This window comes from Embiotoca jacksoni, unplaced genomic scaffold, assembly GCF_022577435.1.
Source record: "Embiotoca jacksoni isolate LCO1_2020_lvr unplaced genomic scaffold, fEmbJac1.0.p SCAF_46, whole genome shotgun sequence".
NCBI classification, from domain to species: domain Eukaryota; kingdom Metazoa; phylum Chordata; class Actinopteri; family Embiotocidae; genus Embiotoca; species Embiotoca jacksoni.
Window position 1 is genome coordinate 145001 of NW_027185399.1, and position 25534 is coordinate 170534.

Consider the following 25534-nt stretch of genomic DNA (forward strand, 5'->3'; position numbering starts at 1 on the left):
CATGTATGTATTTTTCCCATCTTATCATATGTTGTAACATTTGTTAAATATGTCGGGAAACATGGGAAAAAGAAATACCCAATGAAGGACGACGTTAAACAGTTGCAACTTTTCCTTATTCTTGTTTAATGAATGCTGAATCAATACTCAAGTGTTTAATGCAAATCAGCAATACTTATGACAGCACTTACTTTTCAAAAAAGTCTCTTTCAGTTCACTTCTTGCTCTGGACTTGTCAGCATAAAAAAAAAACACCATAATATGATTCAAAGAACTTTGAGCTTCTCTGACTATAAGAATTATTATGAAACGTCATGTCAAACCTAATTGTTGCAAATGTCCTCCATGATAACATTTTCTGGATGAAACAGCGGGTCTCGCTCTGCCTCACAGGGGAAAAACGCCCCATAATTAGATTTTGGGTAACTTAATATTTCTAAGGACTAGGCTCCCAGATATTTGAAACTTTTTGCTACACTTCAATAATGGAATTAAATTACGAGGGAAGTGCAATTTAATATGCATAATCCTCCTCCTTTCTTGTTTTTCTTTCTCGGTCCTCTCCTCTCTTCACTTTCTTTGCTCAATGCTTTTTATTATTCCTTCACTTTAATATTTGAATTCTCTTGTAGACTCTGCGTTTCATGTGCAAACTGCTGTATATGCCCACAAGAGTGACATTTTTCATGAATGTGGAGGATTGGAGTTCGTATTCTAGTATGTCATGGATATATCATGCTCCGTTTACTTGTTAGTTTTCAGACTTTTTTTCCTCTCTTTCGGTTGGTTGTTGCAAGATCTTGTATTAATGCTGCTAAAATAAAGCAATGATAATACGAGTAACTCATTACCACTATTATTCTGACATTTTCCTCAAGTTACCCTTGAAAAAATGTGATTGCCGCTCAAATTATTTGCCGTTTCCGATGGCTTCTACACTGTTTGACACTTGTGCCCCAAAGTGGCGTTTTTGTCTCAGTTCAATGATATAAACACGAACATCCCACTTCACACGTCGAGTATGAGTATTTATTGATGTTATAATGTGGTACGTTTTGTCTCCGCAGTGCCCGGCTCGGTGCCGATGGAATCTCTGCAGAACACGCCGTACGAAGAGAAGATCTTCATGCAGTGGAAAGCTCCCAACGAGACCAACGGGGTCATCACGCTGTACGAGGTCAGTCCAAGACTTCGAACAGTCACCGGCTACATTACAGGCTCGTGGCACAGGTTATCTGTTTCAATAACCTTCGAGGTGTGAAAGCGTGAAACGCAGCAGTGGGAGTGCCACTTCATGAAGTATAATCCAATCCAATCCACTACAACAGGCCTTGAAGCTTATTAAAATCCTCATTATGATGATCAGTTTTTTACATGAACGTGATAAAAAAAACAAAAAAAACACCTGCGGTTTTAAACTTTTAAAGCTTTAGTTGCGTGTGTTTGTTTCTAATAGGCTGCAATGTTTTGACAGGTGAGTGAATTAAAATACAACCAGATGAGCTTGTCAAAACCAATTATTTTCTTATCAATATCAATTTACCTAAGAATTTCAGAGCTTCATTTTTCTTTTGAATTGAACCATTTTTGACTTGAAATGACAAGTTGATTGACTTTATTTTTCAGCATTGACTAAACCAAATTTTTAAAACTTGATTTCATGACTTTAACTACAGTTAATGGTCTAAATTAAAAGTTTAAGTAACGCTTCAAATGTCTCGATACTAATAGAAAAATCACTCGTAACTTTACAGTTAAAGGTAGTTTATATATTATAATAATAATAAGCGTTATTTGTATGGCACCTTTCATACAAGAAATGCAGCTCAGAGTGTTTTACAGCAAGGAAATAACATGAAATATTGCACATAAAGACAGACCTAAAGGAACATTGGAATATTGAAAAAGAATAAAATGCATAAAATTAAAAAAAAAAGTAATATGCATTTTTAAAGTCACCGTAGTTCAAGTGCAGGCAAGTGCAAGATAGCTTCAAGAGTAGCGTGGTGAAGGCTAAAGTATTAAAGAACTAAAACACATTGAAGCTTGTTTTGAAGTTGGCTAAACAGATGTTGGTTCAGCGTTATAAGTTCATCAGATGTCCTGATAAAGTTCAGCTTGTAGTGCATCACCACGGCTATCTTTGAAACCACTGAGCTGTGACAGTTTGTGAAGCCGAGGGTTGCAGGTTTGATCCCAGGTGTGATGCTGATGTCGTGTCTCATTTCACCTCGGCTGGCCTTTCAGCAGCTTTCAGCTTTTATTACGACTGCAGCAGAAACTAGAGTCCGCCTGTCTGTCCCGGATAGAGACAAAGAGAGGAGGAGGGAGGGGAGGGGAGGAGGAAGAGGTCATCATATTTTTATACGCAGACGATATCGATTTGCACGTAATTTCACAGACAGACATGATACTGATAATTGTAGAAAAGCTAAAAGGAGAGCCGGGGAACTGGTTGAGCGGCGTTTTTCAAGAATGATACTTGAAAAAGTATGATACTTGAAAAAGTATGATACTTGAAAACCAAGTGAAGCTGAAAGTGAGAGAGAGAAAGAGAAAGACAAACTGCTCAGAGGGAAGACGTAAGAGAAGACGAGTCAGGGGGAACTGAAATAAAGTAGGAAAAGAAGACGTTTGGAAAGAAGGGAAACTCCGACTATTTTCTATCGGAACGCTATCACATCTTTTTTCCCACACTTGAAATGTAAATCTGAAACGCTTTCAACAAGCAAACGAGCAGCAAGTTTTGGGACACACCGACTGCGTGTCAGCTGCGGCTGAAGGTCCTGTTATTGAATCGACGAGTTTCTCTTCAGTATTGAACTTTTGAGGTCCGACAAGTGACGAGTTGTAAACAAAAAAAGCAAAAAAAGCCAGGAACGTGTTTGTTTTTTTTGTTTACCCGCGTTCATAGCGAGACACACAGACCAGGTCAAGATTTTCTTCTTGATGTGATCGATGACGATGACTTGATATAATCGTTAACAGTTACGTTTGTCTACACCAAACTGCATTTCTGAATGAGGACATCGTCACGGGAAAACAGGTGTAAAAACACAGCGTCTTCTTTTGCGAACTATAAAGATTCCCTCACGCGCAGAAACGGCAGTGTTGTTTGTACCGTATGCAATCCAGCAGATCCCTTTCAGGCTGCAGCCGGTTGGTCTTCGAGCGTGAGTTCTATCCTGTAATAAATACGAACACTGAAATTAAATGAGATGTGAGCAGCAATTCAGAAGTGAGTGAGAAAGACAGAGAGAGAGAGAGAGAGAGAAAAGCAGAACTTGGACACAAAGAGAGAGGAGAGACTTCTCCCATGACAGTCCTTGAGACAATGTTTGGGAATGAGTGAGGGAGAGAGACGTGGGTGTATTCTTGTGTGTGTGTGTGTGTGTGTGTGTGTGTGTGTGTGTGTGTGTGTGTGTGTGTGTGTGTGTGTGGTTATAGATGGTTTATTCGGGTTGAAGTTGAGTTGAGCCCTCTATCTAATGAATTATTGACCCGTTCTCTGTCTCCTGTCGGCCTCTTATATCACTGCATCAAGGAGCTACCTCTCACCAAGACCTGGCAGGGCTTTTAGTGTGTGTGTGTGTGTGTGTGTGTGTGTGTGTGTGTGTGTGTGTGTGTGTGTGTGTGTGTGTGAAAGCAAGTAAAAAGACTGAAGTACCAAGAAGAGGAATGCGTGAACTTGTGTAAGTTAGTGAGTTTTTGAGTGTAACAGTCTGAGTGTATGTTTGTGAGTACGCGCGCGAGAATGAGTGATGTAATGATTAAAAAGTGGGTGTAGTGGAAATTTATAAGAAAAGTTTGCAAATCCCTTTTTATTTTGTAGTTTTCTTTTTTTTTTTACTATCTTGCGCCTTAAGTTTGACTGTTTCTCCCATTTAAGTTTTTTGCTGATACAGGAATCGCATTTCTGCTTTCACTCTCATCACCATTTTTATTTCCAAACACATTTGCCTTTAAAACTAGATGACTGCAGTGATATGCAAGCTGCTGCAAAAAGCACAGCCAACGCAGCTTCCAATGTTTTCAGTGATGTATAGTTCCTCAGATCATTGCTGTAAACATTAATCGCACACAAATGCTAAACATTTTTTTTTAATAAATTTCAAAGTTGTAGTCTTGGCCCTGTGATAGACTGGCAGCCTGTCCAGGGTGAACCCTTCCTTCGCCCAATGTGAGCTGGGATAGGCTCCAGTCCCCCCCTCCGTGACCCTGTTCAGGATAAAGCGGGTATAGATAATGGATGGATGGATGGATGGAAGTAGTAGTCATAGTTTTCATCTCAATACTAAAAGAGTATATATATGTTGTATTTTAGCTGCTTTTTTTTTCCCCACTCGCCTTGAAAAACAAACAAACTCCCCCATCTTGTAACGCGAGCACATCTTATTGTGGCAGCACCTTCCTCACATATGATAGTTTCTATTTTCCCCGAGCCATTTCTTTCTTTCTTTCTTTCTTACTTCCCAACATCTATTTCTCCTCTCTTTCTGCTCGGGACAAAGACTCACTCAGTGCCATGTCTGAAACCTCCATTAGACCTCGACCCAGAGCTTGAAAAAGACACAAAAAAACAACAACAACAAAAAAAGACCACTCTCCCCAGCCCGTAAAACCCCCAGTGGGACCGCCATCAATTTAGCCGTGTTTTGTGTCGATTTCATTAATATCAATCTAAGCTTCCTGCCCTCTCAGCCCGGGCGGAGGCGGCACGACTCGGTATCATCTGTTAAACATATCAGAGACTCAACACAATGCGCGGCTATTAGAGATAATTACTATAATTGCAGCTATTGACAGGATTAAAGGCATCATCTGCAACATCTAAAGGGGCTCTTGTTGTGTCCTATGTCCTCTGTTGTCTTTTTTTTTTTTTTTTTTTTTTTTTTGTCCCCCACCCCCCACCCCACCCACCGTGTGTCCCTGGCTCTTCAGAATGGAAACCAGATAAATTACACCTAGGACAAAGGCGAGGACGGGGCGGGGGGAGGGTGGGTGGGTTGGATAGATCTGCGGAGGTGAAGAGCGGCGAGGAGAGATAAGGAGAATTAGAAGAACGAAGACGGGAGCTGGAGAGGAGATAAAACATCAAGCGAGCAAAGTGGGAACGCGCCGGAAAAAGAAGCGGTATTCGTCGTCGTGTGGCCTGATTACAGGAATTAATCAATGTGCAAATATGACCACTTCATCTCTTGTATCTATTACTATAATTACAGCTAATTACAGGATTAAAGGACACATCTGGGGTGAGATCAAAAGGGATCACCCCCCCCCCCCCCACACACAGACACACACACCCTCCGCTCCCTGTGGTCCTCTGTTCATCTGAGAAAATGTTAGATAATGTGGAAAAAAAAAATGTGTTTGAGGGTCGGGTGGAGCTGAGGTGGCAAGAGAGGAGAAACATTGTTGATAATTCATAGAATAAAATATCAAAACGTGGCAAACCTGTTGCTTTTTAAAACCGAATAATAGTCTGAATTTAATTATTTGGTTCTTTTAAATCCCATTTTGTATGATGTGCATTCATCAATAAGTGTAGTGTGTTGTAACTATGCCCATATTCGCTTTTAATACATTTGATTCATAACATTATGCCAACGTGAGGAATATACGTACATAAATCTCATTCCCCTGCGTGATTTTCCCCCTCGAATGTCTGTTGTGTTTTTTTTGCCTTGCTTTGGTTTGTTTGTTTTCTTTTTGGACATTTTGAGATATACTGTGCATCCGGAAAGTATTCACAGCGCTTCACTTTTTCCACATTTTGTTATATTACAGCCTTATTCCAAAATGGATTAAATTCATTTTTCCCTCAAAATTCTACACACAATATCCCATAATGACAATGTGAAATACATTTTTTTTTAAATGTTTGCAAATCTATTAAAAATCAAAAACGAAAAAAATCACATGTACATAAGTATTCACAGCCTTTGACATGACACTCAAAATTGAGCTCAGGTGCATCCTGTTTCCACTGATCATCCTTGAGATGTTTCTACAACTTGATTGGAGTCCAACTGTGGTAAATTCAGTTGATTGGACATGATTTGGAAAGGCACACACCGTCTATATAAGGTCCCACAGTTGACAGTGCATGTCAGAGCACAAACCAAGCCATGAAGTCCAAAGAATTGTCTGTAGACCTCCGAGACAGGATTGTATGGAGGCACAGATCTGGGGAAGGGTACAGAAACATGTCTGCAGCATTGAAGGTCCCAATGAGCACAGTGGCCTCCATCATCCGTAAATGGAAGAAGTTTGGAACCAACAGGACTCTTCCTAGAGTCGGCCGCCCGGCCAAACTGAGCGATCGGGGGAGAAGGGCCTTAGTCAGGGAGGTGACCAAGAACCTGATGGTCACTCTGACAGAGCTCCAACGTTGCTCTGTGAAGAGAGGAGAACCTTCCAGAAGGACAACCATCTCTGCAGCACTCCACCAAGCAGGCCTGTATGGTAGAGTGGCCAGACGGAAGCCACTCCTCAGTAAAAGGCTCATGACAGCCCACCTGGAGTTTACCAAAAGGCACCTGAAGGACTTTCAGACCATGAGAAACTAAATTCTCTGGTCTGGTGAAACAAAGATTGAACTCTTTGGCCTGAATGCCAAGTGTCATGTTTGGAGGAAACCAGGCACCGCTCATCACCTGGCCAACACCATCTCTACGGTGAAGCATGGTGGTGGCAGCATCATGCTGTGGGGATGTTTTTCAGCGGCAGGAACTGGGAGACTAGTCAGGATGGAGGGAAAGATGAATGCAGCAATGTACAGAGACATCTTTGATGAAAACCTTCTCCAGAGCGCTCTGGACCTCAGACTGGGGTGAAGGTTCATCTTCCAACAGGACAACGACCCGAAGCACACAGCCAAGATAACAAAGGAGTGGCTTCGGGACAACTCTGTGAATGTCTTTGAGAGGCCCAGCCAGAGCCCAGACTTGAACCCGATTGAACATCTCTGGAGAGATCTGAAAATGGCTGTGCACCGATGCTCACCCTCCAACCTGATAGAGCTTGAGAGGTCCTGCAAAGAAGAATGGGAGAAACTGCCCAAGAATAGGTGCCAAGCTTATAGCATCATACTCAAAAAGACCTGAGGCTGTAATTTCTGCCAAAGGTGCTTCAACAAAGTATTGAGCAAAGGCTGTGAATACTTATGTACGTTATATTTTTGTTCTTTATTTTTCATAGATTTGCAAAAATTTTAAACAAACTATTTTCACTTTGTCATTATGGGATATTGCGTGTAGAACTTTGAGGAAAAAAATGAATTTAATCCATTTTGGAATAAGGCTGTAACAACAAAATGTCTAAAAAGTGAAGCGCTGTGAATACTTTCCGGATGCAGTGTAAGTATTCAGACCAAAGTTAATTTCATTGAACCGATGTTATGAGCAATGACAAACACAACAAAAACAATCAGATAGCGGTGCTACCGTACTTCATTTCATCAGTCTACGGAACACTTGCCAATCATCATTATCAATGCAAGCGGAAGTATGTCATGATGTTAAACAAATTCAAATAAATAAGTAAAAGCCTTTATTTCACCCTAACGATAAGACTGAGCCATCGTTCGGTCCGAAATGAGGGTCAAGCCCTTTACGGACCGTCAGAGAACCGCATTGATATCCAAACATAACATATCCAGAAAAAAAAGAGAGGAAAAAAAAGTGCAAACAAACAATAAAAGAAGAAGATAAATATCCGTTTTTTTAAACTCCAAATTCTCCAATTTGGTAATAAACTTTAAGGACTAAACTGCTACAATAAATTCCTACTTGAAACTTTTGGAGACGACCACAGTAAAACCAGATTAGACTGATTGAATGCCGAGTTTTACTGTAATCTCCTTAACTTGTTATGGTGCCTTTAATTGGCACGTAATCTGATCAATATGTCTATTTTAGCTGACATTTATCTCAATTCAGAGTAAAAAAACAAATCATCTGACACTTAAGATTCATGGATACGTCAGTCTATCCCAGCTCCGCTCGGGCTAATCACCAAAACAAAGAAAATCAAGTGGAGAATTTGTCATCTTGTAAACTTTTATTCCAAAGTAATGAATTTGGGATGAAATGGACATCATGACAAGTGGACAAAGTGGCTCATTTGAAGTCCCTGCTGTCTTCCCCTAAAAGGAGATTAGAGCAAATTTGATGTAGGATTTTTATTGTGATCTTCTTAAACCGGCATGGGGGCAGTTTAATTGGCACTTAAACCGGTCAGTAGATGTCGGGAATTTAGCTGCAACTACGTTAAATGTCAGAAATTAATATAATTGGTTTGAAACGGTTGAATTTGTGCCGTGTGGTTTGACACGCCTACAAATATAGTGATCGAGAGAATCGCCCACTTTTAGGAGCTCAAATTTTTTTAATGTCGGTCAGCTTGGGCGGAAAATAAACATAAAGCCATGTCAGGAACAATACCAACTGTTTAATGCGCTTATAAAGATAAGCTGAACGTACAACTGGAGGCTTCCCTCTAATTGGTTTAAATGAATCAATATCTTATCCCATGCAAGAATCCCCCGCAACTTTACGTGCCCTCCGCGACCCCCCGCGATAACACAAAGATATCTACGGTTACTGAACCGACGTGCACAAAAACACAGATCATGACCTTGTCAGTCCCTTCTTTAATGGCCTTATCAGACAGTTCAAGCGTTGCAGGTGCTCCCTGTTAGCGGCTACCTCCCCCGCTACTCTCTGCACAGTTATTTCTGAACCCCCTGCTGGCTTAACAGATGCCGGTGTTAACATTGATCTGACTAAAGCAGTTGAGCAAATCGTGACGTCGCGGCTTTGCCGGTTCGGTTTCGACCAGGAAAACAAAGTGAGAAATTTTGACGCTTCAACGGCATCGAACGCGCCGCGACTCAGCCGTGTCATTTTCGATGCTTTTCTTTTCAAATCTGCCGCGTTTGAGGAAAGGAATGGTCTTTTTGTTGTGGAAATAAATACAATTTACGGTAAAACCAAAATTTGTTTAATCGATTAAACACAGTGATTTGTGAATTACAATAAATTGTACTTGTCAGTAATCAGTTGTAGCCTCCTCTGTGGAGGCCAAAGGTCACCAAAACACTTTACTGTTATTGACAAGCAATACCATCGTTTCTAAGGCAAATCTATGCCAGCTTTCAAGCTTGAGTACACCAAAGTGCCCTAATTAAACATATTTTTTTATAGATTTTCTTGGGTAACCAATTTTTTTGTTTTAAAAATATCATTATTTAAACTGTGAAATGTATTGCTTAGTCTGCATGTTTTTTTCAAAAACCTGAGGCATGAAGTCAAGCACGTAAAAACCAATCCAGTTTCCCTATTGAAAAATACGGTGCGTATACTGTAAAATTGACAGATATCTTTACATATAAGCAAGTGAGAACATGATCTGAACCATTACCTAAATGAAAATAGGTTTATAACCTAATTTATTCCATTTTCTTTGAATGACTACGGTGATCGTTTTCGAACATCAATCTTAAAGTAAGAAGTAAAACCAAAACTTTTATCACAGAAGAGACAGATCAGCCAGACATTTTTTTTTTAAAGCCACAATAAATATCTTATTTTGTTGGTAAGCTATGAAGGCTGGTTCGAACACCTGCGACCATCCATCTCCGTGCAGTGGCCAAGGCCTTCCTGCTGCTCAAAATTCAGTGGCAAAGACGGGGGCGGGGGGGAATTTATGACTGTTCTGCTGACAAACCTTTCAGCTGTTAAATCCAACTCACCAAAGCAATAGTTTGCTGGTACAGTATTTAGTTATTCCCATCTGTTTTTTGTGTGAGAATACTTTTATTCTCCCAACGCCTCTGTCTTCAGTAGAGTCTTTAATCAATCACAAAAATTGACACCGGCAACCGGTCTCTCGTTGATTTCCTCCACCGCTGGGTCATTGAGTCCTTTTACTGTTTACTCGTAGCTGACGTGCAAAACAAAAAGTTTAAAACGCTTCAAAAAAAATCTAAGCGGGCAAGCAGCCATTAAGGAGAGACAAAGGTCAACAGACGTTAATGCAAAGTTACAAATAACCTGAATTTTAAGTTTTTAAACAAATAATTTTAAGCATGTTTGAGACAAAAAATGTAATTTGTGGAACAAAAAAAGTTGACAGGCAGCTTGTTTTGTTGATTTGAACTCACCTGGTTTCTAATACCACAATCAAGGCAAAACATACAGCGTTCCTGAAGTGAACTTGAGTTCTGAACATCAGTTCAGACCAAATATTCGCAATGAAGTTTTAGAACGTTTCAAGGAATGGGCTTCTCCAAATCCTCAACCCTCTCATTCTTTTACGTTTTCAAAGTTTCACTACTATAAATAGAACAAAAATGCAAGTAAGTCACTATCACTGTCTTTGTTGGTGTTTTAAGGTGCCAAAAATTTACATCCAGAGAATCTGGCAGTTAAAATGAAAGCGCAGCACCGTTGGTTGGCGCTATGAAGACGTGACACCGTCTCTTCTGGCTGCCAACTGCCAGGTTTCAGCATGTTGCAAATCATATCATCGCAAATCTTTGGTCCGACTGTGATTAAAATGTAGAGAAAAAGAGGGAACACGGAGTGTCCGCATGCGTACGACGTGTCCGGAGGCCGCTTTGTATTCTCAGTCGTCTACAAGGTCTGACCGCTATTTCAGAGGCGGGGAAATAGAAGAAGGAACGGACAAACGGTGGATTAAAGAAGTAAACACGAACTCGTCTATATGTAGAAACCATACGGATTACACTTTATTGATACCTTCTAAATGTAAACAGAGCCAGGGTCAGGACATTAACACTAAAGAGTAAGAGGCAGTCTCATCCAAACATTCAGCTTCTTTCCCGTCTCGTCTCTCCACTCTCTCCTTCCTTCTATCCTCCGTATTGTTTTTCAGTTCTGTCAATAATGGACTATATTTAGTGTGGCTTTCAAGTCCTTGAGCTGCTGACCCCATTTACTCTGTCACACTGCCTGCAGGGCGGCGGGGGGAATGGCCCAGTATCACTTACTCTTGTGTGTGTCAGTGCGTATACTCGAGTTCTCGAGCTCTGATGCTCCGTCGTACGTTTGCATCTGAAATATTTATCGGCGCCTCGGTGCGGTCCGACGCCGCCGCTGCAGCATCGCAGTTCAAAAGGGGAAAAAAGAAGCGACTTGTTCTTTTTGGAAACGATAACGGATCTAATGGACTCGTAGAGTTCAGCTGCTGACGGACTCTTCCTTCTCTCTGGATGTAATCATTATCATATCTTTTTTTTTTTTTTTCAAATAAAATGACTTAATATTAAGTGTAGTTAAAAAATAAATACTTTGACCACTCCCTCTCCTTCACAACAGCATCACTTGTCCTCAGGACACTTGTGCACCATCGTTCACCATAACTCGTCACAGTTCTTTGCATTAATTGATCTGTGTCTTCATGCACGATGTTGACATCAGGACCATCGGGGCCTTATTCATCTGTTGCAGGACCCTTCCTTCTTCCTATATTTCTGGAGATACTTCAATTGGACTCTGTATGCTGGATGTTTTTTTTTTGCGTCGCTGCTGTGTGCTATTGGGACTGATGGTATTGTCTTGGGTGATTGATAAGGATCTAAAACCTTTTGAAGTGCCCGAAAGTAGTGTATATAAATAATAAACCATGGAAATCAGAAAGCTATAAATGAGAAATAAATGAGTACAGATCTATTAAAATACATTGGACCTCAGTAAAGCAAGATGGCTCTAATCTGTCTGCCAGTAGTCAAAGAAGAGAGGATTATACATCTAGCCACGAACACACACACACACACACACACACACACACACACACACACACACACACACACACACAGCTCGTGCAAAGGGGTAATAGTCAGAGAGGATTATCCATCTAGACCCCCACGCTTACCCCCTGTGTGTCTCACACACACACACACACACACACACACACACACACACACACACACACAGGATTATGTGCGGCCCTCTAATCTCTCTAGCAGTACAACTTCCTGCCCTACAGCCAATCAGGGCTCTATCCCTGTCTCTCCAGCCAATCACAGCTCCCCTGAACTCCACTCGTCAAATAAAACCAGCTTTTTCAGCAGGCGGTAACATCTCCCCCGGCTCCTTTACCTGTCAGAACTTCATTCCTATGTTCAAATATTTTTCTTCACCAGTTCTCCCTTACTTCCTCAGTGCTGATCTCCCTCCACTGTAAATGCAATATTTTAAGAATTACAGCATGGGAGTGTATGCTAAAAATACACCGAGGTTACCCGAGCTCATATTTAATGCTCAACACTCTTCTGCAGTTCTCCAAAGAGGAATATCACGGTAAGGAACGGAAACTGTGCAACAAAACTTAACTACGACTGCAGGAAAACAAAAAACAACAAAAACAAAAACAAAAAAAACTCAGTGAAACACAAAAGCGGAAAATAACAGAACAGATTGCGTCTATTTGTCAGGGATGTAACTTGCTGATGTGAAAGAATCCCACAGCCACAACAGACGGGACACGTTTCACACACCGCAGTCGTAAATCACTGTCAATCTGCGGCCGAGCAGCTCGTCAGCAAATGATTTTTAATGTAGGAACGAGGGCAGAAGAAGCATGTGTGGCCTACATTAGCATCTAGAGGGAGAGCGCTCGCTCGCTCGCTCTGTCACTCGTCTTAACTCGGCTGGCAGGAACTCGCCGCGTGGCTGTCAGACAAGCGTTACCGGGACGCCGACGCAGGCCGTTTCTTTCTGTCAAACTGTCACCGCCGGCTGGTTTTTAAATGCTCCGTGTCTGATCACCTCTTCCGGGGTGAACCGGGTTCCCGCTCTCCGATAGTCTCGCCGGGGCGACGGCGGCATCGATTCTGTCGGGGGAACTTTTGGGTTCGACGGATGACGGGGGGTTGCGAGAGCTTTCCGACGGCTGCTGTTTGAATGACGTATTTCTAGAAGTCGTCACGCCCGCCCTCTGCCCCTCGACCGCCCGATTGAGACTTTTGTGGAAGAGATAAGCACCCCGGGCCGTTTTGCCGTCGGGGTCGACTGCTCGTTCCTCCCGTGTATATTTATCTCGGTATTACCGGCTGGAAAAGTTTGTCAGACTATATTTAGTTCTCATCCCGCCCTGTCTCTCTCGTCTTTGTCTCTCTCTCCCTCGCTTCTGTTTTGTTATCAACAACAACAACAGTGGAGATAACGCAGCTCAGAAATATTATCGGACTATTGTCTGTTCCCGTTTGCTTCCTCCTGTTAGCTTATCTGGTCGTAACAATAGCCCCCCCCCCCCCCCCAAAAAAAAAAAAATAGGACGAGGAAAAAAAACAAAAAACACCAAACACCTCATTCCCATTTGTGTTTTCATGCATAAGCATTCACGTGTGTACGTCTGCATGCGTGTTGGCATGTTAGTTGCGGGGATTATTATTTAAACAAAATGTGCATTACATCTTTTGGATCGTCTTTGTGTATCTTATGTGTGTGCCTCCACTATTCGCAGTGACCCAGAATGCCTTGACATTATAAAGTCAGGAAGCGGGAGAACAGTCTGTCCCAAATGGAAACTTCTAAAAGCGGAGCTGCCGCAGCTTAAAAACAATAGGTGGTGAGTCAGTTACAGGTTGAGTCGGGAGGGTGTCGGGGTGCACACAGCGAGTGGAGGGTGGGGGGGGGGGGACAACAACAACAACAGAGAGACAGAAGTTTTATTCAGGTTTTATGTATTTGGAGCTGTAGGGAAGTGGTACTAAATGTCACGGATCCCCGTCCCGAGTCGGAAGGCAGGATCGAGATGTCAAGGTTGCAAAGAGATAGAAAGGATTAGGTGTGCATATTGGGCCTCGGCAGACAGATCCAGGTGGCCGTGCCCGGAGGTGTCAACATGCTGGAAAAGGCAGTGGTATTTATTCTGTATGTGAAACTTAATGAAATGTGTATAACCTTCGTAAATATGCACCTAAGGGTAGGTTATATAAAAGTGCGTGGCTGGGAGGGCGGGGTTTGTTGGAGTCGGTGTCCAGTGAAGAAGGCGGCGTGGCTTTACCTGCACTGTCCGTCCCCGTTTGACTTTTCAGATGTCAAGAGTGGAGAAAAGGTGTTTTATTTTTTTTTAAGCGTCGTCATTTTTTTTTTCAATTCAGGCAAGCTATTTTCTTCCTCGACTTGCAATTTTTTTTGGCCTAATGTGCGATTTTATAGCATACCTACTTAAAACGCAATCCACCTCCAAAATCAAGCATTTTTTTGCGCAAACAATCACGAAAGGACTATCGTTGTGCAGCTTCAGTTTCTCATCTGCGGTGGCATCACGTGAGAGGAAGCACGTTATAATTGGGATAGTCTGGAAGTTTTTTCATGGACTTTTAGACAAAACCTCATTTAAATACAATTGCTTTCACCTCATGAACATATTTTAACAATATCGGACCTAAAAACCAGCAATAACTGGTTTGCTATCCACTATAAAAATGCACAGGGAGGCATTTCCACTTAACACAATGTTACAGACAGAATATAGGTAATATGAAGGGTGTAAATGATTGAACGAATGGCAAGAAGAGTGCCACCCCAAAAAAAAAAAATGTTGTTCCTTTTACATTCCATATAGTATTATACAAGATATTCCCATCGTGATAGAACAGAGGAGTCCGGTCCACATTGTTACCGACTGTACTGCATAAAGGAAGCACAGAGCGTTTCAGAAGTACCTGAACGCAGCTTTATTCATTTATACCGCCATAATCGGTTTGGGATGAAAAATCGCAAATGCTTAAAAAGGCAGAGCGGTAGTAAACAATGTCAAAATTCCACTTGAGTGAATGGTAGCGAAATAAAACGGAGCAGAAAAGAACAAACGCCTCACACAGTTCCTCCTTAATTCAACAGGACACAGTACGGCAGCGCCGAGATGGAGAGGAATGAACCCACGGCATATTTTTCTAATAAAACAAAACGGGAAGCACGGAGAATAAAAAATGGAAAACGACAAAACTGAATTGAAATGGCATTCTTACAGCGCCTCGTAAACATTGTTTATTTCCATTAAACTTGGCTTGGGCTCAAAATGCAGCGGCGCTCACACACACACACACACACACACACACACACACACACACACACACACACACACACACGTATATAGGGATATAGTTGATGGCATGGATTTTAAATTAGACGCCGTCTATTATGGGTTTGGAACTTTATAATAACTCTTGACAGGTTGTAAATAATATCTTTGCCCTCGGTGTCAGCACGACCGGCTTTGTGCTCTTCAGAAAAACAATATCAAGTCATGAGAAATGTTACACAATGGTCCTTTGAACAACTGGATTAAAACAATTCCTGAAGAAGAAACAAACACCAGCAACAGATTTTGTTTTTGTATGTAGTAACACAAAAGTTCCTCGAACAATAAATATGATATCATTAAATTATGAATTGTGTGAATACAGTTTTCGGTCACAACTTCCTTCCTTTTTCTAGCTTTTTTCTCGATATGCCGCTCAAATCTCCAATCCTTACTCACTAATTCAATCGCGTACACATATTCACACATCCCCCCCCACACACACACACAGACGCACACTCTATTACCCAAGATGCACTGCCCCGGTGCACGCCTGCCTTTTCATTGACCAATAAAACAACCTGAGCTTTATGGCTCTTCCGATTCCAACTACATAAAATATATATATAGAGGAAGGAGGGGGGCAAGGGGGAGGAGGGGTAAGAAAGATGGTGAGAAAATTGGGAAAATGCCATTGAAAGAGAGGAAGGAGCGGACAGAAAATACTGGAAAGAGTAATAAAGCAGAGACAGATAATCTACCACTCAACGTGGAAAGAGAGAAGAAAGGGGAAAAAAAAAAAAAAAGGAATCGGGAAGACGACGGCGAGGAAAGAGAGTTGGGAGAGTAAAGCCCATAAAAAAATCATATAGAGCCATTCATGCCTTATAAAATAACAGCCATCGACGTGTGAAACCAAAAAGTGCAGCGTAGATGAAATAGATGATATTTTATTGTTCCAGCGCCCCCCTAAGTCCCAGCCTGTATAAATAGCTATTGATTCGACATGTTTTATTCAGACCAGCCAGGCAAACTTTTCAGGGGCGCCCGGGAGACGTCAGCTGCTCGTTGGAGGCGCGACGGCTGCTGCTGCCGCCGCCGCCGCCGCCGAGGGCTTTCTGCCGCATTTAAGACGCTCGTCTTCTGTCGGCTAAAGGTTTTGTCCCGATTTCACCCCCTCCCAAATGTGAGAAGACATTTAGTTGTCTCGTCTTTCTCATCATTTTTTTTTTTTACTCTCCCGTGTTGACCGGCGGTTAAAACAGAAGAATAAAATAAGAGGAGAAGAAAAAAAACAAAAAAAAAACACAAACTGCACGCTCCTGTTTTGTCATTTCACATTTCGTGGAGGCGACTAGCCTGAATTTGGCCCAAAAAACAACAACAAACGGTGCCATTCAAACACCTCGACAAGGGGTCGAGTGTGACCTGCTGACCACCTCTGTCTTTAGAAAAGAAAGAGGTCTAAAAGAAAGTGGCCAAAACAAACTACGGTCATCAGGCTTGACGATGTCAGTCACATTACATCACACAATTATGGCAGATCCTTTTTTTTTTGTTTTGGTTTAAAATGACCTTCGCACAGATTGGGAGCAATTTTTCTTTTTTTTTTTTTTAGGTGCACTTCTTGCTTTAGGACCACCTGAGCCGCGGCCACTCCAAAACTCCCGGGGACAAAAGTGCTTCGAGCACTTCGAGGTGCTTTGATCAACCTTCGTAGATTTAGTTCGCGACTACACAGCCTTAGAAAAAAAAAAAAAAAAAACATCTTTACGAGAGCTATTTTCACGCTGCTCCGGTGAATTTGCCCGTGGAGTCCTCAGACCAAGACGGTGATGAGTGAAAAATGAAAAACATAACGCAGACCAACATCAGAAAATACCCCACAAAGCAGAGGTCTGAAGGTATTTGATATGTAGCGGTAGGAAAACCAGGTTTAACAATATGAGTTATGAGTTATGACCTTACGGCACACCGGGACCTCTTTTGCATGTCGGAGCCGTACGAACGGTTTGCAGCAGGAAGTGACCGTATTTGGGCGCGCTGGGGGGGCAAGAGCGAGCGGTGGAACCGACTCGATATGATTGGAAACCCGACGATGCTACGTCCCGCCCACCGATAGCCGTAACCTGACTGCACCGCAGACCTGTCAATCAAACAGACCCGGAAGCTACTTCCACTTTTACATACAGTCGATGGTTGCAACCAGTAAATCTACATTCGCAGCAGACTTTCGGTTGCATCTAATTTTTTTAATTTTTTTTATTGTGCCTTTCTGCCGCTCATGTCCATGAGATGTTTGTTTTTTTGTTGTTGCTTGCTTTCTCTCTCTCGCATCGACACACACGGTCACACGTTCACACGTCAGCACTCTCAGCCCGCAGGCCGAGTCGGGAGTGAAGCACCCAGCTGTCGGCGGCTGCGATTTGAGTCTGCTAACGGGGCGACGAGGGGGGGTCGCCCCGTGCTCAGATCCTCCCGCCGTCACCTCCGCTACGCCGCGCTTCTTACGTTTTGGTTTCCCCTCTCTCCTCTCGCTCTTATTCTCTTCCTCATTTCGAAATCTTGAATCTCTGAAATTATCACACGTCAGCTTAATTATCCAGAAAAAAACGAAAGCGCCCGTCGTTGAGTGTGTTAGTGTTGTTCCCCCCACCTCTCGCACTCCGGCATGTCTTTTTCCCGCAGTCTCTGAATGTGTCTCCGAAGCGTCTCTCTCAGCCTCAGCACAAATATTTGGATGATTTGTCGGATTTGATGCGAGTCTTAAGATTTGTTTTTTTGGTCGATTTCGATAATTCCTGTTTTTGTAGCTGAAGTTACGTTGCTGAACTCGTGCTGCTGGGAAAAGTTTCCCCCTCTGGGGGAAAACCTCGGTCGGCAGTCAGATAAAACAGTTCTGCCGCTCGCGTGTTGTTTTTAGTCAAGAAATCAAACCCAGAAGACAAATAATAGGAAGCGCGAACTGTTCCGCAGGCTGCAGCTCCGCGTCGGCTTTTCCACTCCACCAAGCGCCTTCTGGTTCAGTCACGCTGTTGTTTTCTGTCTCTTCGGTTCATTCTCCTCCTTCTTCTACCTATCGCCTTCACTCTTTATGTATCTCCTGTTTTTCTGTTTCTCACTTTGAGGCGGAAAAGATTCAAACTGACACGGAGTTGCACACACACACACACACACACACACACACACACACACACACACACGCACATGCGCTAAGTGCTAAAATAGATTTGGACTTGAATTGGTATGAATGTTTCTTTTTTTTGTTTTTCCCCCACCAGTCAATATTCTTTTGTACTGACTGTCATTCACAATGACAGCTGGCCTTCGGTGGTTTTACAGTGCATGTTTGTGTGTGTGTGTGTGTGTGTGTGTGTGTGTTTGTGTGTGCTGTCATTGATGGTTTGGCAGTGTGGAAACTTGCCAGTAGCAACATCAGGGCCGACATTGACAGTTCTTTTTTTTTTTTTTAACAGAAGGACTATTGAAGTGCTTCTGCCAGTTTATAGTGGCTACGGGTCAATTTGCTCAATTTGTTCCAGTCTCAAAGTGGAAACCATGGGGAAAGAACAAAGACCTCTTGTAAAGAGGCCAATGGAGCTTCACCTCTAAAATTGATTTGTGTGACATTTTACAAACACTTTAATAACTGAGGATTGATTTGACTGGATTTACTATGATGGATTTGACAGTGTAAGTGGTTGTGTGTGTGTGGGGAGGGAGGGTGGGGGGGGGGGGTTACTCTGAAGCTGACTGTTGGTTTCAAACTAAAAAATTAAAAACTATAAAAGTAATTATTAGAAATCCAGTTATGTTTCAAGTAGTCTGCCTTTTACCGAATAACAGTAGGTTTAATTTAAGTTCTTCACAAACAAGATAATGAAACTTTACACTCTGGATATTGTTGAAGGCAGTGATGAAATTACTGACCAAAAGGTAACATCTTAAGATGCAAGTTATTCAATTAAAATTGCACTCACCTATATATATATATATATATATATATATATATATATATATATATGTATATCAGCCAATCAAATTACTGTGATATGGAATTGGATGCTTCCAGTGATGAAACCACCAAAAATTTACCAAATTTTGGCTGTCGGACCACAACATTTTTAATCCCCCAAAAAAGCCAAAACAGAAAAACAATTTAAAATAAAATAGTCAAAATTATATCATGTCCACTGGGTTTGTAAATAGACAACAAATAACAACTAGTGGGCAAAAACAAAACAATTCTAGCAGATTTAAGATAACCATTACATATAAATAAATGCTAATCAAGTATGCTAAGCTAACCTTAGCCTACATCAATTTATCCAAATTGGGCTCGCCAAACAAAAGTAAACCAAACTGCATCAAGGCGAGTAAATTGAAAATGTGTTTCTCCTTTCTGACCTCTAGATCACCTACAAGGCGCTGAGCTCACTGGACCCCAGCGCCGACCTGACGACCCAGAGGGGACGGGTGTTCAAGCTGAGGAACGAGACCCACCACTTGTTCGTCGGGCTCTACCCGGGAACCACCTACTTCTTCACCCTCAAGGCCTCCACCAACAAGGGCTTCGGCCCGCCGGTTACCACCCGCATCACCACCAAGATAGCAGGTCAAACTTTCTCTTTAAGTCACATTTCAAATAAGACGAATTATAGCGTAAAGTTTTTACTTCTTACTTCTATAGAAAAGAAGAAGAAGAAAAAAAAAAAAAAACAGCGGTATTTGATGATGTCGGTTTGTTCCTTCACTTTCGGTGACATGTGTCTGCTCTTTGCCGTCTGAACTCCGAAAGCCCGCCGTGACAGACCCGTCGTTATTATTGCAATAATAGCAGGTAGCGACGGCGAGGGGCTTGTTTGTCGGCCAGCTGGTGGGCTGACATGTCAGCCGCGTCCTCTCCGAATGGGGCCCCGTCTGTGTCGTTATTGGTGTCTCTCTTTGTCCGTCTTGAGCGACCGTTTTCACATCCGTCTTGACTTTTTCCTCTCCGTCGGTAAACCATCCCGCCCCTCCGTTAATGTCACCCGTTTCGAGCCCGTTGAAAATGTCAGCGGCACCACAAAGACGGGAAAAAAAAAACAATCAGCTTTCGGGTGCCGACCGAGCTGCGAAAAATGCCCTCGCGCGTCGGAGCGTTTCTTTGTTCTCGAACAAGTAGGATTCTTATTCCAACCGTTTTGTTGTTTAAACGACGGAGTGACCGATGCAAAATAAAAGCCCCTCGTTATCTTCCTTCCTGTGCCTCTATCTGCCCTTTATATCTCTGACTCACCCTTCCTTTTCTCTCCAGATTTACCCAACTCACTCATGTTTTTTTTTAAATTTTTTTGATCCTCTCTTCTCTGTTTCTTCCTCTCAGTCTCTTCCAGTTCCGTCACGGAAAAAAAAAAAAAAATCCACTTTTCCAAATCATATTCCTTTGTAGCTTGCTGTTATTTAAAAGTCTTCCTCATTTATGCAGTATTATCTGTAGAGCCGTTCAGCATATCTCTGAGCCAAAAGCAGAAGTTCTTATGATGCCAAGTCCAACTTTTTGTTTTGTTGAAAGAACTCTGGACGACTGTTGCGGAGGAATTGAGAGGAATTTCTTTCGGGTTGAAGCATTAATTGTGTTCAGGTTAAAAGGAAAAGTTACAGAGATTTATTCCAAAATGGCCCCAAATCTTTTTTTTCTGGATGTCATCCCTCATGCTCTTTCCTCACACTTCCTGTCTATTTCTTCCATTTAATTCAATTCACTTTTATCTACAGAGAATATATTTTGAGTGCTTAAGTGCGTTCACACCGTCAAGTACAGAAACATGCAGTGCACTACTACAAGTACCAGGATGATGCCCTCAAAACAGTCCAAAATAAAAAGAAGTGTGAAACGTTGGACACTTTTCCACCCTTGGCTACGTAGACAAAATGTAAAGAACTTTCAAATTAAGGCGTCTGAGGAAGCCGCAGCTAGTCCTGAACACAGTGTTTATTTTTCATTGCTTTTGCTGGACAGAATAATCCGTGTGCTTGTTGAGTGTTGACAACACGTTGATTTCTGGGTAAAATAATTAAAGCTGCAGATATTTTTGGAGGATGATTGTGTTCACATGCTGAGTGTTATTTCCTGTCAGTGAAGAAATGTAAGTTTGCGATTTGAAACAACACTTCCCCGCAGAGATTCCTGCACTACACAAGTAAGAGTCCAAACATGTAAGAGCACTATTTGCCAGTGCACTAAGGATACAAATCTGTTCAGTGGCCACGCCTCCTTTATGACAGGAAGCTGTAGGGTGAGTTGCAATAAAGGTGCTACGCATCGTCACATTTTAACCCAAAGGGGAACGTAGTGAACTTTCAATCTAATAGTTCTATCGGTTCCCAAAGTTTAGCTTAGCGAATAAAACCTCAAATATGAACACGCGCCTGCGTCCTGAGCTCTTCGCCGTGTCGATTGAACGGCAGAAGACCACACTCCCAACGTGTCATCGGTTTGTCATAAGCGATGTCCCGTGTGTCAACACCTATAGCGTGATTTTAGCGTGACCTTTTCCACTGAGCGTCCACTCCTCCATCGTCCTTTCAAATCTTAACAACGTGTTGCTAAAAAGCAAAAAAGCAGGGAAAAAAAGAAGAAGCAAAGAAACACTTTGCTTCCACACCTAACAGATATGTCCACTTCCAAAATGTCACGCCGTCCCCAATCTTCATTATCTCGTCCAGGGGGACGCAAAGGATGAAGAGATTTGAATTAAATGCTGCAGACAGATGAAGATGGATGGACAGAGGAGGATGGCTCGGATTCACGTTAATAACTCAAATGCCACACCAATCAGAGGAGGGAGGAGAGGAAAGAAAAAAAAAAGTGTTAATGTGTTACTCAGATAGGTGTTTACGCTGTACCTCCGATATGAAGGGCAATAACAGATGTGAAATTAAAGTGTAATAAAATGTCTTTTAGAGTGAAGATGACATCTATCGCTTTTCCCCAAGATCCTGCTTGTCAAGATATGATACCGTAATGTCAAAATAAAATCACCAAAACTTCATAACTCAAACTGATAAGTATTTTTTTTTTTTTTTTTAAGGCTTTACATAATATGATGTTACACTTTAAAGCAAGAATTTGACATGCGGATGGGGATATGACCTTTTTCTCTTTGATATTAAGTCAAAAATAATGAGATGGAGAATATCTTGATGCGTTCAAACATGAATGCCTTTTACTGCTTTATAGCCCTGATTTAACGTTCATTTTACACACTGAAACTCAAAAGTTTCAAAGTTGGTTGAGAGCAGTTTGTCTGATAGATTTTTTTTTTTTTTAAACAATCAGAATTCGTGTTGACATTTCATTTCTTTCATTTTTCAGGACCGAATGTATACTGATATTTCCACAGCTTTACTCAAAGTAGCTCAATGATACTTCCAAACCTGGAAGTTCAATAAAAGAAACCCTCAATTTAAATTTGTCAAACTGTATGTTTTTTTTTTGTTTTTTTTACAGCTCCCATGATGCCAGAATATGAGGCCGAGGCTCCACTTAACGAGACGGAGACCACCATCACTATCCTGCTGAAGCCCGCCCAGTCCCGTGGAGCACCAATCAGGTAATTCTTCACCCTTCTTATCTTTTTTTTTTTTTTTTTACCTTTAACTCCTCTCTGTATTCGCCTCCCCTCATTTTTTTTTTCTTCTCCCTGCATCCGCTTTCCTTGTTCTGTTCATTTCCTCCTCTCCTCTCTAGTCCCCATCTCCCTTTCCTTCCTCTGTTTCCACCCACTTATATTTTGTCTTCCTCAAGGGGCTCTTTTAAAGCCATTAAAGTCACTCACACATAGAAGTCCAATTTGTATGCAAAGGAATTATAAGAATAGGACTTTTCTTTTACACAAATTTGAAATATTTCGACATTAATCACCTTCTTGTTGTGGCTTTTTAGTCTCTGTCTCACGGAGATGCAACTCCGAGGGGACATGACAGCCTCCAATGTGTGGTGGAAATTTCTCTGCTCACTTTAAATTTCACTGCTTTAGTTTTAAGTTCTCAGACAGCTTATTGACATAAAGGCTAAAAACGGTTTTGGGAAATGAATTGTGCATTTTGTTCTGTGCACATTTCCAAGAAAACACACAATTATAGTCACATAAGGGACACACAGAAACATATTAACAGACACATCCGCACCGTGTCAGTGCAGCAGAGGTTGAGCTCCACCCTTTATGAAACACAGAGATCAGAGGACAGAAACGCAGAGATCAGAGGACAGAAACGCAGCCGAGACTCTCACACATAACTGGAAAAAAACCTCATAAATTTAGTAAAAAAAACACAATATTTTGGGTCATGGGGTCAGAATTATAGATCAAGTGTCTGTCACTCAGTGAGGGAATTATAAGAAATAAAAAAAACTGAATGGAAAGCACGTTCATAACAACTACAGACGAAGTGGATGTTGAGGGAAATTATGTGATAGTGATATGTGGACAGACAGAAAATGAATCAGTAATAAACATTGTTTTGTTTTCTATGACAGATATGAGTAGTGGGAGCTTCATGTATTGAAACCAAATATGTTTGGTACATTACTGTATTACAGAGAAAAAAAAAAGCAGATGCTGTTGGATTTAAGGTGTCGTGATAAAAAAAACAAAAACATTTTGCCAACAGGATCAATTTGTTATTGTTTGCATAAAAGAAGTTGATTCAGCTGGTTTGGGTGGAGCTCAGCTTGGTGAATAAATGTTACTAAACATGAGTAGCTTATTTTGTCAAAGTAGCTTTCAGGATAAAACAAAATGGTTCAACTACTCAGCCAGTTAATGGCTGTCAATTATGTTGGGTTTTTTTAAAGTCTCTTTAGAAAATATATATCAGGCAAACACAACTCAATCGAGTCCAATTTTTTTAGCCCCCAGTCAACAAAACAAAACCAGCGAGTGGAGACGCCCTTCTATTTTTTTTTTTTTTTTTCCTTTCTTTTTCAATTTTTTCAGCCAGCATCTTTTTTTAATTAAAAGTTCACTTTGAACATGTGATCTCATCCATTTAATTGGTGTTGGGGAGAACATTATTCCCACTCGCCTTCGGGGAAATACAGCTCCGACAAGGCTGCGCAGAGAATATATATCACTTCAATTTGAAACTTGGGGGGGGGGGGTGGATTTGTGGAATGTGAGTACGGGTCAGTGGTTTAGTGTTAATGTTTTATTTTTTTTGTAAATCCCCACACATCCTATCTAACCATTAATCACCCCCACACGGTAAATATATATCTCGCGTTGAATGAGGCTGCCCTTTCATCACGAACAATCTTTTATCTGTTTATCAACTCCAGATAAGCCCCTTAATGTCTTTGCTTATTGTGTGTGTTTTGCGAAAGTATTACATGTTTTTAAGTGCCAACAGATGTACGTTGGGAAACAGGGAAAAGGCATCTGTTGGTTAATGTGCACGTTCTTTTTTTTTTTTTTTTTTTTTTTTTTTTTTTTTGCTGGAATTATGTTGTTTTACTTCTTATTTATTTGGAGGAGATCAGAGCGCGTGAAGTTCAGGAGCTTAGATACAGAATGTTTACCAAAATGACAGCGCTAAGAGGAGCAGCTGTTGCGGTTGTGACACACACACACACACATACACACACACACACACACACACACACACACACACACACACACACACACAAACGCACACACACACACACACTCACACTCTCTAAAGTACTACACACAGAAGGAGGCGTCTGTAAGGGCAAACGGCGGATGTCAATACAATCGTTTGAGATCAACTCCGATGCACGGGTGCACAAAGGAAAACATGTCTGTACACTGCTCTCATACAACACATATTGAGATAATCATCCAAAAATCATAGTCTTCTATAGTTATATGCACTTATGTTTACACGCACAGAAACACACACAAGGCCAGAAATATGTACACGTTAGCATAGCCACATGCACTGGAACGCATTCAACAGATACGACTCGGTTATTATTTACATAACGCCGTCCATACAAATGTGCAGCCCAAAGGGCTTCACGTCAAAGCGATGTGCGCACATTTATAAAACAAAAAGCCAAGAAACAAACAAATAAACAAGCAAACAAACGGGACAAAAAGTTTACAAAACTATGTAAAAGTAGTAAAAATGTAGGTGTAAAGGAAGACTTCAAAATACAACAATAAAACACAAAGACAATTCAGAAAAATACATTTAACACCAGGGATAAACAACAATAATTAGCAAAAATAATGAAAAATTATACATCAGGATGACATATATGTACATATATACATACATACATTTTTATATATATATATATATATATATATATACATACTTCACTAGCCCCTAAACTCAAAGTTTAAACTCCCAACTCAAGTTTTAACTCTGTCAGCCGTCAATTTAATTAATAAAGTTTGGCAAAATTTCAAAATGTTTCCAAAGTTTCCTCAATTATTTTGATTTTTACACGTATTAGGATGCCTCC

At 41.4% G+C, this 25534-nt stretch overlaps 1 protein-coding gene across 9 annotated transcripts in view; it reads left to right on the forward strand.

The window, feature by feature from the left end:
- The window catches only part of ptprt (protein tyrosine phosphatase receptor type T), a 258730-nt gene that overhangs the window by 100820 nt on the left and 132376 nt on the right, over positions 1 to 25534 (forward strand). For all 9 annotated transcript variants that reach the window (XM_069169709.1, XM_069169711.1, XM_069169713.1 and 6 more), the window contains exons 10-12: positions 1068 to 1177; positions 19471 to 19672; positions 22550 to 22652. In XM_069169709.1, the coding sequence (XP_069025810.1) occupies positions 1068 to 1177; positions 19471 to 19672; positions 22550 to 22652 (415 nt within the window). The remainder of the gene's footprint in view (positions 1 to 1067; positions 1178 to 19470; positions 19673 to 22549; positions 22653 to 25534) is intronic.